This window comes from Gymnoscopelus braueri (genome assembly GCF_963280865.1).
Source record: "Gymnoscopelus braueri genome assembly, chromosome: 16".
Lineage (NCBI taxonomy): Eukaryota > Metazoa > Chordata > Actinopteri > Myctophiformes > Myctophidae > Gymnoscopelus > Gymnoscopelus braueri.
Window position 1 is genome coordinate 40,539,852 of NC_137616.1, and position 19,872 is coordinate 40,559,723.

Here is a 19,872-nt window from a genome sequence, read left to right on the forward strand (position 1 = left end):
GCACATTTCCCTCCAACCCGTACATTAGGCCGTAGCTTAGTGGTTTAGAGAGGCCGTCAGGTAAGCAGAAGGTCCACCCAGTAGCCTATAATAGGTATCAAAGTGTCACTGAGCAAGGCACTCGAGATTAGCCTGACTCCACCCCCTGAATCGTTTGCCTCGCATTCAGGGTCTGGTGACGCTGTCGAAGGCGGGTGTTTCTCGGTTGAAAATCTGTACGACGAATCGGGATCGGGATAATACAGTATGAACCAATTGCCAAAGAGTCCCACTTGGGACTACGCCCCCATCTCAGAAATGGGCTGCAATGAGAGGGCTTTCAGACTGAATAATGGAGTGAAACTAAATGAAAATTCAGGCTGAGTGTCAGGCTAACTCGAGATGGCATCTCTAAAACAGTGTTAGTCAAATGGAAGTTTGGGGCCCGAAAATAGACTGTTCTGTAAGAGTTGTAAATAGAAGGTAATGAAATGTTACTAGTCTCATTATTCAGCCTATAGATGTGTGGCATTTATCCATGTGGTAGGAGTGCAAAATATATATGGTTGCTGTCGGGTAGAAACCTTGTATCTCCATATTCGTTTTCTTTTTGTAAATTAATGCCGTACTTACTGTATACAAGAGTGACGCACAAAAGTAGTGAAAATAGCCGATCTACAAGCTCACAGCGCCTCTCGATATTTTCACTATTTAACCCATAAAGACCTGGAACGCATCTGTCACTTTAGATGTCTTTGGCTATTCAAAAATAGCAGATCTACAAGCTCATAGCGCGGCACCGAGTGCCGCGCTACGAGCTTGTAGATCTGCTATTTTTGAAAAATCGTGAAAAAATATTTTTTTTATTTTTTTCGAAAATCTGTTAGGATTTAGAAGACATTTTAAGAATCGGACTCAGGCCTTAATGGGTTAAAATAGTTTTTAAAATAATAAGAAATTGGAACAGTTTTGGACTGGCAACGATATATTTATTGGCTGACGAGTACTTAAATTAACCCACCCAATGATCTCTGGGTGGGTCACTTTACTGAAACCCGGGTCCCATCCACCCCCACCCTTCCCCCAAGTTTCTGTATTTTTGGGAAATACGAATCAATTATTTTTAATGAAAACGCGCACCATTTAGTACATGAGTTTCCCCATGTACTAAAAAGTGCTATACAAATACAGTTTGACTTGGGCTCACTTGACTACTCTGTTGTAATAATAATAATAATGATAATAATGTACAGCTGTATACAATACTGTATAAATACTGAGGTTGAGCCTTTTCTTGCAATGCGTCATCTTGACCCATCGTTTGAATATTTTTACATTTGTCACTTGTAAATACCAAAAAACGAATAACTTAATAGCTTCTTAATGCTGCTAACAGGAACACTGTAAGCCACTATTATTGTAAACGTCCCTTTTTACAAGAGGTTTTGCATTTGAAGACGTTGAGCGGGAGTTTATTTTCCTCCCAATTCAAACAGAGAAAATGGCAAATCTTCAAGCTCACAACGTGGCACAATGTAACGTATTGTGAGCTTGTAGATCGGCTGTTTTTTGCTATTTGTTGAAGAAGTATACAATGAATTAGGCCCTAGACTACACTCTTGGAATTATGGGGGTTCCGTGGCCTAATGCATAGCTCAGTGGGGGTCCTTGAAATAAAACAAAATAACTGAATTAGAAAGTACTTGCAAGCAGCCACTCTCCGCCCCATACCCCTTGCTTTCTTTCATACTGTACACTTTACATTGTTCTGAGTTTTATAAATTAGTTTGTCAGTATATTTTATCTGCTGTGTTTCACACCTTTGCTGCAAACCGACGTTCCTGCTTCGGGACAAAGTCTTCTTGAAGTTCTGCTTCGAGCAAACAGAGCAGCAACAACCCGAACAGCGTGGCGAATACTTCACAAAACGTCTTCAGTCAGAACTCCTATTCTAAAACAAAACTTCATGAGTACGAGCCGAGAGACGGAGGAACCTGCTTCATTGTCATGTCCAAACCAGCATCTGTGCAAACTAAACCTGCCAATCAAAATACATGTCTCTCCTTTGTTTCCGGAGAATTCAAAATGGCCACCTCATCACTTGGTGCCCTCCTCCCTGTCCTCTCTCCTGTACGCCATCGTTTCAGGTCTGGCGTTTGTTGAGTGAGCGTCGGTTCCTTGTTTGCCAGAACGCAGACTTGCGTTTCTTCCGTTGTTTGGCTGTCTTCCTCTCGAATGACCCGTTCTCCCCTCTAGATAGGGGGAAAAATAAAAAATCTACTTTTAAAAGAGAGAGCTTAAAGGTACGGTAAGTGATTTACTTTTGTTAAAATACGTGTTAAATAGCTCTATATTCTGATAGTACTCATTGCTATAGAGTGTGTCTCCCTTATTAAACAGAAAATGCATTTTCAGTGCTCTCTCCTGATTGGCTTAAATGTCGTCACCTACCTGAAAATGTACTTAAATTCTGTTTACTAAAGAGCTGGAGAGACCCCTGTGACCGAACAAACGCTCTGTAGCAATGATTACAATCAGAATATAGTATTTTAACCTTTTAACAAAGAAAAAACATAAAATAATAAATAATAAAAAATAATACCAAAGTGAAAGGGAAAAACAAGAAACTTCGGAATCTCTGTGTGTGTGTGTGTGTGTGTGTGTGTGTGTGTGTGTGTGTGTGTGTGTGTGTGTGTGTGTGTGTGTGTGTGTGTCGCTCTTACTCTGTGTGCGTCTGCAGGGCAGAGCAGAAGTATGTACACACTGCATCGTGTGTGTTAGAACACTGACATCTGCCCAGTTCCCTCCTCACTCTGATGTTGACAGAACCCACTCCGTAAGGAACCACCTGACTGGGACACAGAACAGCAAAACGTCGTCAGAATTATTATTACAATTGGTTATTTAAATCTTCGGGGGCCAGCTAAATCACAATCGAGCGGGCCAGACTAATCCAGACTAAGCGGGGCCAGACTAATCTGGCGAGGGCTCTCTGTTTATGTTCTGGCAGATTCGTCTGGTTTCCAGGCTAATTTAAAATCAGTATTACCTCTCGAATCAAGTTCAAATATCACTCTGTAGACGTCATAGACTCGTCTTGCATCTTATGTTTTATTAACTACAGTATTTGGGTCAGAAAACTGGGTTATTTTCTACTGCTGGCTTTTTGATGCACTTCAGGCTTTGGCAGGGTTTATTTACACACTGTAGTGATTTTTTGGATTAGAGATTGTTTGGAATATGTCGTCTAAACTTTTGATTCAATAACAATAACAACAACATGCCTCACACCCACCGGGCTTAGATCGGCCTTTGGGAGGGGTGGGATTATTCCTGGTCTGTCATTGCATATAATCTACAATAATGGATCTTGTATCAATTATATAAATATGCATTATTTCATTTTAAAGATGAAAAAAAAAACAGCTGGCAAAATGTTTATTTTCTCTATTGCACACACCCATGTCAACTTGATTGCTTGGCGCTTGGCCCACAGAGCAAGAACGTGGATGGGGGAAAAGAGAAAGGGTGGTGCAGAACATAAATCAACGTGTGACAAGATGTTTTGCTGTTAGATGCAGTGAAATGACTCATAAACCTTCAGCTTTGTCGGTTTCAATGGCAGTAACCTTTGTATGAGTTGGATACAGTGTGATTTATGTGCACTGTGACGGCTACTTCGGTCGGAGGGAGGTGCATATTGACATCATGTCCGACATGACAGCAAAGTTTGTTTCTACTTGTAATGCTCATGGCTTAAAGTGGGTCTGTACAGTGAGTGAATGCACGTTACAGTGCACGTCATTAAGAGTATCTGTTTGTTTGAACTTGTTATCTGTCAATCTGTGTGGACTGTTGTCTCTAGACCCATTAGTTCTGCATTCACACAGAGTTTAGCCTATGGAATTTGTCCCAATCTGACCCTGGAAACCATTGGGGACACAGATGGCCCAGTGGCTGCGTCCGGATATAGCTCAATTTTATTTGTATAGCCCACTGATGAGGGCATTTTGACCCCATGTGGTATGCATCCTAAACACTTGTTTATCAGGACGCCCTAAGATGGAACTAACTAACTGAAAATAATAGGGATTTTTCTGTAAATAATGTTTTAGCTCAAATTAGGAGTGTATATAATCGTCATGTGTCGTCATACAGTACATGATCCAGCTGGTATAGCTAATAACCATGACCTCATCGTAAACTCAGGGTCTCCCCCAAAGGCAGTCAGACAAGTGTTTCCCTTTACTAGCCCCATAACGTCTCTGTAGTCGCTGGGAATGAGCCTGCTTCTGATGTCAACTGGAGCCAGCCTGACCGCCATCTTGGCTCAAAGCCACAGCCAGTCCTGATATGCCTTGAGGGAAGTTTAAAGGGGGGATGCCACTGAACGCTGGGCTAGGTTAACAACACCGCGAGGGGAACTGCTTGCAGATGCCAGCGGTGTAATGAAACTACACACAATGTATCAAAACAGGGATATAGAGGCTAGAATTAAGGCCTTTGCATGTGTGCCTACACCCCTAAGGTTAGGACCTCCAGTGCTCCGTTATGTACCCTTTGTCTGACTCTGAACCCAGTTTCAAAATCCCAAACAGCACATTCCTCTGCTGCCTCTCAATCATCACCATCATCTTGTCAGAATTCTGTAAATCAATGAAAAAGATGAAGAGAAGAGGTCTGGAGGCATCGCAGCCCCAATTCCAGCCAACATGTGCAGGATAACCCCATGCAGTGACACATGTGCTCTAACACCTTCTTCCCCTTGCACATTCAAACCGTGTGGATTCAATTGACAGTTTAGGCCAGCTATTGCCAACCTGTGGGCCCGGGGACACTGTTGGGCCGTGAGGGTATTACAAGTGGGCCCCCAATTAGGGGAGAGGAAGAAACATGTCAAAAAGGCATTACAAAAAAAAAAAGTAAAATTTAAGGCCTTTATTATATTTGGGCTAGAGATATTAAAATACACCAAAGAGACACAGAGTAGCTTTGTTTCACTACTACACCTTGAAGAATGTGTGAGAGTTGGTATTTTAATGTCTCTAGCCCAAATATAATAAAGGCCTTTTATTTGTAAAATCCACCTTGAGTGCCTGGACCTGGATTTTTGTATGCCCTTTTGACATTATTTTTCCTCTCTCGTGAATATTATCCCCTTCCATGTGGTTTGGGGGATACCAGTACACTCCTGTAACTTCTCTTTTTTCGGACCCCCAATTAATTGGCAAAACACTAAATGACCAAACCTGTGTACCGATGTCGTCATTGGTAGGCATGTTTCTGAACCGTTCACAGCCCACCTCTGAGACACAGAGCAAGTACAGAAATTAGTGCCCTCTTATGAGCATTAGTGAGGAACAGTTACAGAACGTGTGACGATAAAGTTTATAATAGATGAAGTGTGCTCCTTCTTACATCTTATTGCGAACGCAGCGGAAGGAGGCGCGCCGAAGGCGCGCCTCCGCGCAAGTGGAGCTTACTATGAAACCGTGCTCGGGTTGTGTCTCTGTGTCTCTGTGTCTCTGTGTGCACTGTGTCTCTGTCTGTGTCTCTGTGTGCACTGCCTGCGTGCAGCTCCTCTGAGATAAGTAAATGTCCAATTTAGACATACCATACATCAAATGAAAGGTCTTTGAAAACTGAACACACCTGTCAAGGTTGCGTTTAAGCCCGCCCCTTCCCCCGGAAGCCACGCCCCGGAGAAGGCTCCTAAAAACTCCCCATTGAAACCCCATGTTAAATGAAAAGTGCCCGAATCGCTCCGAAACTTTTTCTACCCCCCCTAAGTGGGGGTCTACGAACAAATACTTCGGGCTCGGATTTTGGCTCCGCCCCCCGGAAGTGGGTGAAACAGGCACTTCAAACACTTTGTTGAATTGTTCAAAAACATTAAAAGTTTTTTTTTTGGGAATTTCTATTTTTCTAAGATGCTCATTTTAACGCAGATTTTTTATTTTTATTTCTTTATTGGTTACTTTTTTTTAAATATTTTTTTTCATATTTATTTAAATTTGTTTGCGTTCGCTTCCCGCGTTCGCGCGTCTTACTTGTATATACAAGAGTAGACAAGACAAAACATATTTTGTTTCGGTTCCTCCACATTGTAGCAGCAATAACAACAATAAGGCATAATTAAGAACGGCAGCAATAGTAAGCCGGATGTACTGTGTAGAGAAATAACAAATAGTCATAGCACACGTTTAGGCGGTTGAAGGTGCAGGTGTTCTGTGCATGGGTCATACTTAGATGTTATCCATATTCACAGTATCTGTGTATACGTATTTATCATAGGACACTCTTAAGCTTGACTTATACATCATTAATTGGACTCATCGCTTGCCGAAAAGAAACAATCTACAGGCTAACAACGCGACACGGTCGTTTGTGGCCCCGATTCGTGTTACACGAATCGGTTATTTTCGGCAAGCAACACCGTTGCGTGCCAGAGTAAGGAGTAGGTATTGCCATAAACCTTTTGTCGAACACCAGGGCTTAGGGCAGAGCAGTCGGAGTCGAGGATGGATATGTACGCGGCATCCTTGAAGGGGTTCTGTATGTCTGTGGATAGTTTGATCAAACTGTGACACATCTGGGCCCCATACAGGGTTTATGGCCGGTGTCAAAGCGATACCCTTTCATCCGGAACTCCTTCCTCCCGTTTCAATCAACCTCCACCACCATCATCAACCACCCCCACCCGCCTCTCGGCTTTCTAACCCACTTTTTTAATTAAAAACTTATTTTTTCTTTCGTACTTTTGTAAAAATCTATTTCTCACGTAACTCTATTTAAGGCTTGCACCATCAATCCCCCCCCCCCCTCTCTCTAGGCTATACAGTATAGTACACAAACGTTTATTTATTTTTGCTCGCTGGGCCATGTTGGCGTGAAAGAACACGGAGCTAAGAGGCTGGAAAGTTCATTTTGATTGTTATTATTGATTATAAACCCTGTTACTGAAGATGGCAATTTGCATATACGATATGCTTTAGGTCCATCTGTCTGTCCATCTATCTCTCTATATGTCCATCTACCGTTTCCATCTTTCCATCCATCTTTTAAAAATGTCGTCTCATCTTCTCACCTCGTTTTTTTCCCCCGTTTGCTTTGCATCCTTTGTATGTGCAGCCATTGTGCATTTACAAACCAAAACTAATAAACTTGCCAACTTTACCTGATTCCCCCAAGCAATCAGGTTATGAATGCTTGACACTAGGCCTGTTGCCATCCAGCCGCGGGCGCACACACGCGTCTTGCTCAAGGACACTTTGACACCAACTCTGGGGGAGCCCGGGATCGAACTGGGAACCTTGCAGTCCTCATCCGGCCGCTCTACCGGCCACGCTACCCCTGAGCCACTGCCGCCCCATAGGTTCATTGGTGAATAGAACATTTACTTACTTTCACTGTACAAACCTTTGAAACAAATAAGCATATTTGTGTCCCTGCCTGCTGTAAAGGGGCCCAAAACAGATAAAGGCCCCTCTAGAACAGAGAACGTGGTCGGTAGTTAGTCATGCTAGGTATCAACCGCGACTGGTAAGAAGTACTTTATGATGAAGAGGAGAAGATTGCACACCCTGTTACCACAGTGCTATGTTTGGAGCCAACAACATTACAATTAAGGGGGTCTTGGTGATTTAGGGGCTGTTTTTGGCTCTCAACCACTGAGCTATTTCAGTGACACCTCTTTTCTATCCCTTGTTATCTCCTGTAATCTTTCTCTATCATTTCTATTTATACAGTGTATAAAAAAGTATTTATACAGTATAAATAGACAGAGGTGAAAAGTAGCTACGGTAAGTGCTTTTATTCATGTACTGTGCTTAAGTGCAATTCTGCGGTACTTTTATTTGACTTGGATATATCCATTACTTTATACGTTTATATAGTCTATATATTTGCTTTCTTGGGTTCAATCCTTTTAGCATTGTATTTGTATTAAACTGCACTTTCTGTGCTTTTTTTTGCAAACTGTTAAACAAGTATTCAATCACGTCTACCCTACTCCATGTCAGAGGGTTAGGGTTAGGGTTACTAGTTGATTTAGATTATTGATTACAAAAGGTACATTGAAAGATAACTTATGATGTATTATTAAAGGTTAAGCAACCAAGCACATTAAAATCAATTAACAACAATTAAAATCAGCCCCAGCTGCGACATTAAAGTGATAGTAATCCATTACCAATTACGATCCAAAAATATGAGTGTGAAAATGGCTATTCTGCTTTTATGTTTGGTACTGTATGTATATTTTGATGCCAATACAGATGCAGTAGTTTTACATAACAGAGTATTTTTTACATTGTAGTATAGCTATATTTACTTAAGTAAAATAACTCAGTACTTCTACCACCAGTGTACACAGAGAGAGAGAGAGAGAGAGAGAGAGCGAGAGAGGGAGAGACAGAGAGAGAGACAGAGACAGAGACAGAGACAGAGAGTGTACTTCTTCCACGGTCCCCACTGTATACTGCAGTACTGTATATAGAGAGAACGAGATAGAGAGCGTAAAAGACAGTCACTAGATGAAATGCTAGATCAAAAATAACTCTGTGACTAGCACATCAAAGTCTATAGGGCAGACACCAAGTCATAATTGTGTCGGGGGGAAAAAAAGAAAAGAAATTTGATAATTGAAAAGAAAATTGTGTGAGACATGACTGAAAGAGACAGAAACAGACACATTGTGGGCATTGGCTTTATTGTTCAGGGCACAGTCACAGTGATTTCAGACCCGAGTCACTGTGGTTTCCTTTGGTGGTTTAGCGTTAAACCCGGTTAAAAGGTTTAAGGGGACCATTTAGAGGAAACATGGAAGAAATTACCCTTCGTTAGAAAAGGTGCGCTTTCATATTAGTGCCGCCACATCTAACCGCTTACTCATTGCTTGTGCACACTGAACTAAAATGAATTTAATTGCCAGCAATTGAGGAGTTCCAAGATGGGATTTAAAAAAAAGAAATGGACACCTCCCCTTTCTAGGAAATCGCTGCGGAGTGAAATCCTCAGTGTTCATTTAACTGGAACCAAATGCAGCCGTAAGGGTCCATTTGGTTCCATCTGTACACTCTCTGACTCTTTGAAATGGATAAATTATCACTGAGGATTTTACTGTGTGACATCAAAAGTTAACACATCTTTGGTAATACAATAATACTGAAGAAAATAATTATGAACTGATACATTTCACTTTCATCATGTTTAACAAAAGATGACCTACAGTGGCACAAACATCCATGTAATCTGCAAGCAATACAAATACAAATTTAAGCGGAAAAGTTAATCCAGGTAGGGTATCTTCTGTAACATACAGATGTTTTATAAAACACAACATTTTATGAAGCTGATGCCATTTTGTACAGATGACAAATCTTGGATAATAACCATGGTGTGTATATTTCTGTCATGCTTGTCCTCTTTCTCTATAAGCTTTTGCTTCTCATTTGTTCAATTGGTAAACATCTCGTTTTGGAATGAAACTCTTTTCGCAGACGGTGAACGGCTTTCCAGGGATTAAAGAGAGAACGAGGAAAGCAATTATTCCCATGCCAGTACCGCAGGTGGTTTAGGAAGAGAAAGCCGGGTTGGATGGGAATTTAACAACAACCAAATGCTGGTAAAATGTTGCCAAACAGACTCCCTGTTGAAATAGTGGAAGAGGCTGCATATGGACCTGGGTATTTATATTGGTTCAGACCTCACCATCCTTAGGGATGGTGGGTGTTTTTTTGAGCTGCCAGTGCTTTTCTGCTACCAATTTCTAAAGACCATTACTCTTCACCATGGACATCCTCTTCCTAGCACTGAGCGTCGTGCTTCAGTGCTCTCGGCGTCCCGCATTTCTTTGGCACACAAGGCACTTCAAGATGAAGGTAGAGAAAAAATAATCGATGTCACTTTTGACCCTACTGGCCCGGTAATTTACAACCCGACGTTGAATCGTTGAATCCGTTGTACTTTATCGTACAACGGATAGTGAAAATAGCCATGTAACAAGCTCACTCACTATGTGCCACGTGAGCTTGTAGGTCTGTGATTTTTAGCAATTTTTCAACCTTTTCATTTTTAATTGTTTTTGTTGCCACTTTTAGCCAATAATGACATGCCCAAAATAGGAACCCAGGTTGAAAGCGAGTAACCTTCCACTGTGCTGCACAGTAATCAAGATGGAATAGATTATAAGGAAAGATGTGTGTAATAAAAAGAAGAGACTCACTCTGGGGTGTTGACCCAGACGATACCGATGTGACAGAAGTAGACACACTCCTTGTCCTTGTGGCTCTCACAGGAACACCTCTTCACGCGCCGCTGGGCCGCGTGGGCGAGCTGCGCGAGGGAGCCCTCCTCCGCTGTGGCGCCCAGCACAGAGCTAGAATAGGCTGGAAGGAATTCATTTAGATTGTTATTATTGATTATAAACCATGTTACTGAGGATAGTTGTATGACAATGACAGTTTCAGTTTCTGCATTTTTTTTTTAATCTCCAAATGTATACATAAGTGTAAACTATCTATCTATCTATCTGTTCCTTTCCAGTCTCCATGTCAATGAAGGGGCCACCTCTAGATTACCTCCCGCCCATTGTCGTGCTTGATTTGCCAGGTGTGAAATGAGGCCAATTCACACCTGGCACCATTTAACACCTGGCAAATGCCCCCCCTGTTCTCCGTGACAAGGCTTGGACTATCCACTGATGTTCCAATGGAAGGCTCTTTGAAGCTTTGGAATGTCACATCTGTACCTTCATCATGGTTCCCAACATGGCCTCTGTGCATGCCAGCCAGCCTCAAACTGTTCCATTATGGTACGAAAGAAAGAAAGAAGGAAAGATCTCCCTATAGAACATTTAAAAAAAAATGGCACTATGGAGTTGGGTCGGAAGTTATTAAGAACTTTTGAAAATTCTTACTGTATGTGGATTTGAATTATATGAATGCTTAACATCTATTAACCAGACCACATGGTCCATATAAAGCATTATAGATGGAAAAAAAAACGTATCAAATTATGCTTTGGAATCTTTCATAAATTATATTACAGCAGTGGAAAGTTAATCTGAGAAAAAGGAAAAATGGTTTACTTGCACCTGTACGCATAAGCAATGGCATACATACAAAGTATACAAATCGTGGCTCCTATAAAAGTGCATTAGGTTTAATTGTTACCAGCGTGCCTTTTAATCTACTGTGTAATTGCACATGCAAAAGCAATTTAATGAAACCATTCTTCGCTAAATGGGAAGAAAGCTGACTGTGGCTTGACTTTGAATGCTACAAATGGCAAATTTGTGGACGTCTTTAATCTGTGTGTGTGTGTGTGTGTGTGTGTGTGTGTGAGAGAGTTTTTCTGTTTTTGTGTATTGCTTGTAAGGTATTCGTGCCTGTGTATGTCGGCTATGTATCGCGCGTGTGTGTGTGGAGTACTGCATGACACTGTAAGCTTGTGTATATTTGGATGTATTTTGTTTGCATAAATGTTTATGATTATGTGTTTTGTATGTGCGTGCGTGCGTATGTGCATGCGTGTTTGTGTGTGGGCGGAAAGCAGCTTCCGATGGCTGGCTCTCAGAACTTTAATGAAGGCAGGTTGCGGCTGTGACCTCACATAAACCACCAGCCCAGCTGAGTTGTCCCTGTCCACACTCCTCCAACCTCCAATAGCAGGTCCCCAGTGGGTTTAGTCACAGAGACTTAAGACCCGCACTGTTTGTGTGTTTTTGCTCAAGCACACTGCAGGCGGCAGCAGATTGCATAGAAAGATAACCTGAAAGTTCAAAAGTTTGATCCCTAGAATGGTGGATGCCTTGTGGCCTTGACAAAATGCACTGAAGCCCTACCGTGCAGCTCAGTAGCTCTCCTCCTAAGTAGGTAAATCCTTGTGGTAGTACTAGATCGGATAAATGGTAAAGAAAAGTCCACTGTTTATATAAACCACTTCAAGATTTTCAAGTGGGGGTCTGCTAACTCCTCCTCATACGTTAAAGCAGTGGTGTCCAAAGTGCGGCCCGCGGGCCATTCGGGGCCCGAGGACAAATTGTATACGGCCCTTGGCTTCATTCCTAAATTGTACTATGAACGCCCGCCTGCACCTTCAATAAAATAAAAAGATTTATAAAGTGAAAGTTGCATTTTCCTTCTTCGCCTCAGGATGGCAGCACCTTCTCTAGCTCTTGCTTAACCCTAAAACCGAAATAAAGTAACAATAAAACGCCCCAAATCCGCCTGAAAATCGCACATTTTCGCCCAAAATCCGCCTATAACCAAAAATTAACACGCACGTTTTCATATTTTCTAATTTTGCCCCCTTTGAAAAAAGTTTGGACACCACTGCGTTAAAGGAAGCATGAGCTCAGTAGCGCCCAGGATTACAAGCTTTGGCACGGGGTGAAAAAATAGGGTTACAAAATCGTTAAAAAAATTAAGGATTTTCAAATGGGCACTGATCCAGAAAACATTGATATAAATAATTATAGGTGCAACAATTAATAGAACTAATCAATTTAATCGATTACAAAAAAGATTTATTTCAATAAAATCATTCCTAAGAAATGTATCGATAGTTGCAGCTCTAAAAACAAATCAAAAACTGAGGCACAAGTTTGATCCCTGCAGCAGTAGTCATTATGATCATGCAATCTGTGAGCAAGGCAATGGATTATGGAATGGATCCCTAATAGTTGTATAGTAACAGCCTTGTCTTTTCTGCAAGTAAGTATAGGTTAGATTACAACAGCCATGACAAACACCATGTTGGCTGCTTTGCTTTGAAATATGAAATTCAATGAAGTACTGTAACAGTGCATTGGTAGCAAGTTAAATCTGATACAATTAGGCTACTAAAAATAATATCTACTTCTGAGAGAGAACAACAGTCAGTTCTTTGTTAAACTACTCAGGAAAAGTTTAAAGCTGAGACCGGTGTAGCATGGACACATTTTCTCACATCTTGAAATGATGATTGTAAATGTTGATACAATAAAGTGGTAAAATATTTTTTTTTTCATATTCCACTGTTTGAAGGCAAATTAAGTTCTAGCTTTATAGCTTGGTCCAAAACCAACTGTTCTGAAATGAACATTTTGTAAAGACCTGGATTTCAAGATGTGATCTCATTTCTGGAAGTAGCCTACATAATACTCGCCTCATTCACTAGCTCAGTGGGTTTCAAAGAGGGGGCAATGCCCTCCCGTGAGGTCCGCCAGAGGGTGCCATGTGGCATAATATTAGCTGTAGTATACAACCCTCGTAGACGTATTTATGATTCTGACGTTTTCAATCTACGAGAGTTGTAGGGTTCACGCCCCATGGAGACATGGACTTTCTGCACTATGCCCCGCAGATACTCCAAACGTGTACAAATTGAAAATAAAGGTGCTTACCCCCACGCCCCAAATGTTAACTGTCTCTACGCGGTAGTAGTTTAATGTAATAATCCATATATTTCAATAAAGAAGTGTTTTAATGCCGTCTGTGGCCGATTCTGTCGGAAGTTCCCAATGGGCGGTAGTGACGGGTAGTGATCCGGTGAAACCCGGAATTACACTAAATGTAAACAGGAAGTAAACGAGGGTGAAAAAATGGCGTTCGGCCACAGACGGCATTAAAACACTTATTTATTGAAAGATATGGATTATTAATTAAACTGCTACCGCGTAGAGACAGTTAACATTTGGGGCTTGGGGGTAAGCACTAGGGGTGGGACGATATATCGATATATCGATATATCGCGATACTTTCTCCCGCGATAAATAATCGATATCCTCCCGAAAAATATCGATATAAATTTTTTTTTTTTTTTAAGTTTGTGATACGTTGTTTTTCCTACTCTGTATTTGTGTAATGATGATTTTGAACTGTTTGGTGCTATTTTATGTGTTTATGAATTGAATACAAGGACTATCGTGATATATCGTTGGTGAATTTTCATGCAATATATCATGATATCGCAATATATCGATATTTTCAGATATCGTGATATATTGTTGGTGAAATTTCTTGCAATATATATCGAATATCGTGATATCGCAATACATCGAACATCGTCGAATATCGTGATATATATTGTTATCGTGGGCCTAATATCGTGATATATATCGTGAGGTACCCATATCGTCCCACCCCTAGTAAGCACCTTTATTTTGTACACGTTTGGAGTATCTGCGGGGCATAGTGCAGAAAGTCCATGTCTCCATGGGGCGTGAACCCTACAACTCTCGTAGATTGAAAACGTCAGAATCATAAATGCGTCTACGAGGGTTGTATACTACAGCTAGCATAATATGTATGATAATATGTCATCTTTTTTACACAGCTTGGTTGAATGCTCGATTCTTTCTGATTGGTTAGCTAGCATAATATGTATGATAATATGTCATCTTTTTTACACAGCTTGGTTGAATGCTCGATTCTTTCTGATTGGTTAGTCAGCGCATTCAGCGGTCTGTTATTCTGGATAGCAGACCACTGCTATGTAGAACAGACCGTTGCATTGAGTGCGCACCTGAATCATATCAATCAATTAGTGGTGCTTGTTTTTTTTGCCGTATTCAACGTGTCAGCCATGTAAACAAACAGTCATTTTACAGTTAAAAAGGTAAAGTATGTGATATTCCTTTGTTAAAATAAGTGTTAAATGACTATGTATGCTGATAGTAATCATTGCTATAGAGTGTAACAGGGGTCTCCCAGTCTCTCCAGCTCTTTAATAAAACAGAAAATGCATTTTCAGGTCAGGATGCCAATTTTATCCAATCAGGAGAGAGAACTCATACAGGATACAGGATAAACACGTGTCATTAGAAGTGATGACACAAAGAAATGAGCAAACTAAATTGTAACAGGAGCAACATAAAATTTAAGCTGTTAAATGGGTAGTCTCTCCTGATTGGTTGAAAATTTGCAAACCACCAGAAAATGCATGTTATGTTTACTAAAGAGCTGGAGAGACAGGGAGACTCCTGTTACTGAACAAACACTCTATAGCAATGAACACTTGCATGATAGAGTGCTTTAACCTGTTAAAACACTTTTTGTTTTGACTATCTTACACCCTACCTTTAAACAAGTACACTAAATAATAGTTAGGGGGGGGGGGTTAATGGGGTCAGTCAGAGGCTATAGCTATATATGGCTATTTGGTGGTCCTTGCCAAAATAGTGGAAACCTCTGCATTAGCTCTTTAGAGGATCCAGACTGAAGAAGGGCTATCATTAATTGTCTCCCAAGGCGTTAAAACACTTTCAACCACTTTCTAATATATTTTGGTTAGGTTTTTAGGAAAATAGCTCTGGCTAATAAATTCAGTGTTTGGGTGCTATTGTTGTGTTTCAGTTGTTTATGTAATAATAAGGGCCTTCAATTACTCAGAGGGCAGCGGCAGACATTCCTGCGTTCTCTAGACCGCCCAAGTGGCGGTATGTGATATGCACCCTGTTCTGGTATGCACTGTGTGTGTGTGTGTGTGTGTGTCACATTACAAAAAGTAATGTGGAAATTAGAGGTTTCTGCCCCACAGCAACGATATGCGAGTTTGTTGTGTATATAGGCTGTGTATGGGGTGTTTGCGTGCAAGTTAATATGTTAACGGAAGTGTGCATATACAGTATGCTTGTACTGATGTTTTGCATGTACCAGGAACTCCTGCGTGCGTGTGAGCGTGTGCATGCGTGTGTGTGTGTGTGTGTGTTATCTGTGTACATGCCGCTGCCCATGTAGGTATGTGTCTGTCAGAAATGAATGGCTCCGGTAGGCAGACAAAAACAAAAAAAACTCCAACAGAGAAAGCCTGTGTTCAGGCGCACTGAGGAGGATGCTCAGAGTCTGCCAAGCAAAAGTTTAATTTGTGGTGCCGTTATGAGAAAGCCTTTCTGCGAAGGCCCCACAGATCAGATCCCTAATCCATGACCTCGCAGCTGGTCTTGGCCAGGAGCCTCCCGTCTACTGCTGGATGTGCACCTCTCAACACCCGTTACGTCAGTGGTTCCCAAATGTTCTCATGTCAAGGACCCCCCAAACTGATATGTAGCCTATTTGGCCATGGACCCCCCCCCCCCCCCCCATCTGAAAAACTACTACATACATACTGTGCATTTTCAAGTTTTAAAAAAAAGTAGTTCGTGATTAAGACACTGCGAGGTACAGTAGCTAGTGATATAGCTTGAGGGTCTGCGATTTTTTTGGCAAAGAGATTTGGTGTAGTGGGAAAAAAGGAGGGGACCATGTGTTGACCCTTGGGGGACCCCAATCAATGAATAATAGGATTTAAGTGGTTAATTTGTTAAGATAAATGCACTGTACAGTAGCCAATTCTTAGAATACTGTTTGTACTTCCTATGTCAGGAGAGAAAAAGAGAGAGACAGAAACAAAAAGTCTGTAGCATCTCTCGTTTCCTTCATTGGGTCTCTGGTTTCTATTCTCTCCTCCCGTTATCCTTATTTTTCTCCTATTTCTGTTTCATCTCCACCTGCGTAGTCAATTTGGAAAACATACACATTTGAGATGTCTATATGAGGTGTGTGTATGTGTGTATAGTATCGATGCACATGCATACGCGTCTCAAATTTACAATGCGAACATTTCCCTCCAAAACATCCAAAATAACCAACCACAGGTGAGACAGGAAGTAGATGTACAGTATAGGAAATAGGACGGAAACAAGCTATGATCTACCCTTCCTCTTGACACAATCCTGATGAAGTGCTGTTGGACAAGTCACTTAAATACACGCCATCTGTTCCAGTCAAGCTGCTACTGTGCATTTCGCTGTGGCTTTAGCCTGCTGGCTGCCGAGCAGAAGAATTTAGGCCATTCACCATAGAAAATGGTTGTTCCGAAATGATGACACGGTTATGTGACGGTTAAGAGAAAAAAAGGTGACATATTATTCAAAATATTCAGAGGTTTGCCACTTGCGTGACCGCAGTGCCAGCTGCAGCCTCCAAGCTGCTATACTATACAGGCAGTTGGCTTTTATTTAGTCCACTAAGTGCTTGTGAAGAGACAAACTGTTGTGTCGGGTCCTGTGATTTAGACAAGTGCTGTTTTCTATAGCCAACACTAATAAGCCGCAGATGTGAGCGACTGAGAAGAGAGAGGAAACGCAACACACAGAGAGAGAGAGAGAGAGAGAGACAGAGAGAGAGAGAGAGAGAGAGAGAGAGAAATAAAGGCAAGCTAATTAACCCATTAAGTCCTGAGGCCGATTCAGATGTCTTCAAAATCCTAATAGTATTCTGAGAAACGAACGTTGCTATATCAGTGGTGCTCAAACCAGATTTCAGTAAAAAATAATCGCTTTGCACACATTTTCAAGATTTGTCAAATATCTACAAGCTCATAGCGTGGCACCGAGTGCCGCGCTATGAGCTTGCAGATCTGCTATTCTTTGAATAGTCAAAGTATAAAATAATGGTTACAGTGGTTCAAATCTAGCGACGACACAAACGCCTACCCGGTTTTGACGGGTTAATGACGTGCAATTGCGTGCAACAACAAAACGAAACCCCGCCAGAGAAAGCAGAGGAGATGTCAGGATGACAGAGACGGATCACGAGGTTGAGACACGAATCCTCTCTGAGCCAGACAGACGTACGGTTACACCATGGAGCGTTCGTCTTCATGCACTGTTCCAACACAATGTGAGCCAGACAGACGTACGGTTACACCATAGAGCGTTCGTCTTCATGCACCGTTCCAACACAATGTCATCACTGACATTAGTTTAACTGTCTAACTAGCGCCCATGACACTTAACTGTTCACTCCACTATCCATTACACCAGGGGTCTTCAACAGGGGGTCAGGGACCCCAGAGTTACTACAGGGGGGCCGCCAAATCTTTGTGTGATAGGATCATGTTTTGTACATGAACAACTTGAACCCCAGCATCCCTATTCTGAGTGGAAAATTGGCTAAACATAGCAGATCTACATGCTCACAACGCCTCGCAGTGCGAGGCGTTGTGAGCATGTAGATCTGTTATTTTTGGCAAAGAGGTTTGGTGTAGAAGGAAAAAAAGACTAAATATTGACGGTTCAAGTGGTTATATGTCTGAAAATACACATATCGAACATACACTGATGATAGTGCTGTCAAAGTCTATGAAGCCGTCTAAGAAATCTATGAAAATGTTTAATTTACAACACAAGTTTATACACTATGTAGTGGGGGTCCCTGCTTCTTCTCCCTCTCTCAGCCAAGGGGTCCTTGGTCTGAAAACGTTGAAGACCCCTGCATTACACACAACATACAAATACAACGGAAGTAGTACAGTGGCTCAGATGGCCAAAAGGCTAATATCTCCCCTTTAGGCTAGTGTTCAAGTTGTTGGCTTTCCTCGCGGGAGACCGGGGTTTCGAATCCCTGGCGTTAACACAACCATATACACACAACATACGAGGTTCCCGCCCGACAGCCACGATTTGAAGCAGATTTGAGCCCAGATAATTAACATGAGGTTTGTAAGCTGCATGTTACCCCAACTCATGTGCCTCAAGTAGTTAATGCACACACTAATTGGCTGAGCCACCCTTTAACGGGCTACATTAACATTTTACATTTGATCCTGGGGGATCTTAACTGTACGTTACAAGGCGTACAGTTAAGATCCACAGGATGAAATGTAGATATGTGACTGCATTCCTGGTGCATTTGCAGCACATGAGGGGTGAGGTGAGTGAGGGTGCACTGGTATTGCTTACTGTATCTTTGTGAAAAGCAAACAGCTTCACAAGTATGGAAATACTGAAGAAAGTGACTTTGCGAGACGTTGTTTTAGGCTTAGGACTTGGGGCTTAAGATTTAAGGATAAACATATCAAATGTGAATTCTGTCAAAGTAACTCTTTTTTCAAATGGTGCAAGTTTTTTTTTTAAATAAACGTTATACAGTTGTGCACAGTAGGAATGCAGTGGTACTGATATATCTGTGACAAATATCAAATAAAAATAGCCTAGTAATAAAGGTGTATACTGCATATTCATTCCCAAAAAATGCTCCAATGGAGGGAGTGAGAGTGTGAATTGCCCTTTATGTGGCCATCCCAGGAATTCATCTTACCTCTTCATCCATTTCAACACAGATTTTTTTAATAAACTAAAATTGATATAAAATCATTTACCAAAAGTTTACAAAATGTCAAAAATAGCTATATGATGCGCTGTGAACATGTAGATCGGCTATTGCCGTGTCCGTCATATGATGAGACAAATAAACATAACATTGCCATGTAAAGTACAGTCAACCTTTCAAAGTAATACCCATGATAGTATAGCTGGTAATGACCAAATGCTCTGTTCTACATTGATATACATTTCTTCATTTTCTACTTCCCTTCGTTTAACATTATACCCCCAAAAAAAGGTGTTCTTACCTTGGTGCTGTTGTATTAACATCAGTGCAGCGGTGAGGAAACAGACGTGGGTGAGCTCCATTATCCTGCCCGCTCACAGCTTCACCTCAAAGAGTCCAAACTAAATATATGAGCAGCACCTCAAGTCTTCACATGAAACTCCCCCGACAATCACCTTCTTTAAGTCATAAAAACAGGTGAGTTTAACTAACAGTAGCTAGCCAGAGGCGGCAAAAGAAAAAAGATTAAAACTTGCGATTCTCATGAAAAATAAATTCCCATTGAATCTAAACACAACAACAAAAAGGTTCCTTGGAATATACACTTTGAGGTGTCTTCTCCAAAAGTCCCTCTGAACTAGATGATGCCGTGGAGCAAAAAAAAGGAAAATAAATGGTTCCCGCTGAAAAGGTTGTCCGAGCTGAGCCTTCAAAAATCAATTAAGTGAAGCTTTTGAAATGCACAGTATTTGCCTTCCAGGTATATTGTAGAACTAGACTGAACTGGAGCCCGGTGTTCGGAAATAGTCAGATGATA

General features: G+C 41.4%; 1 protein-coding gene across 1 annotated transcript; it reads right to left on the reverse strand.

The window, feature by feature from the left end:
- Positions 1–1,094: 1,094 nt before the first annotated feature.
- LOC308103414 (endothelin-2) lies at positions 1,095–19,464 on the reverse strand. Its single transcript, XM_080453373.1, has 4 exons — positions 19,357–19,464; positions 10,205–10,367; positions 2,703–2,831; positions 1,095–2,231 (listed from the first exon to the last, which is right to left on the reverse strand). Exons 1-4 carry the CDS (start codon positions 19,415–19,417, stop codon positions 2,123–2,125), a joined length of 462 nt encoding a protein of 153 aa, XP_080309499.1. The 5' UTR covers positions 19,418–19,464; the 3' UTR covers positions 1,095–2,122.
- Between the last annotated feature and the right edge of the window lie 408 nt (positions 19,465–19,872).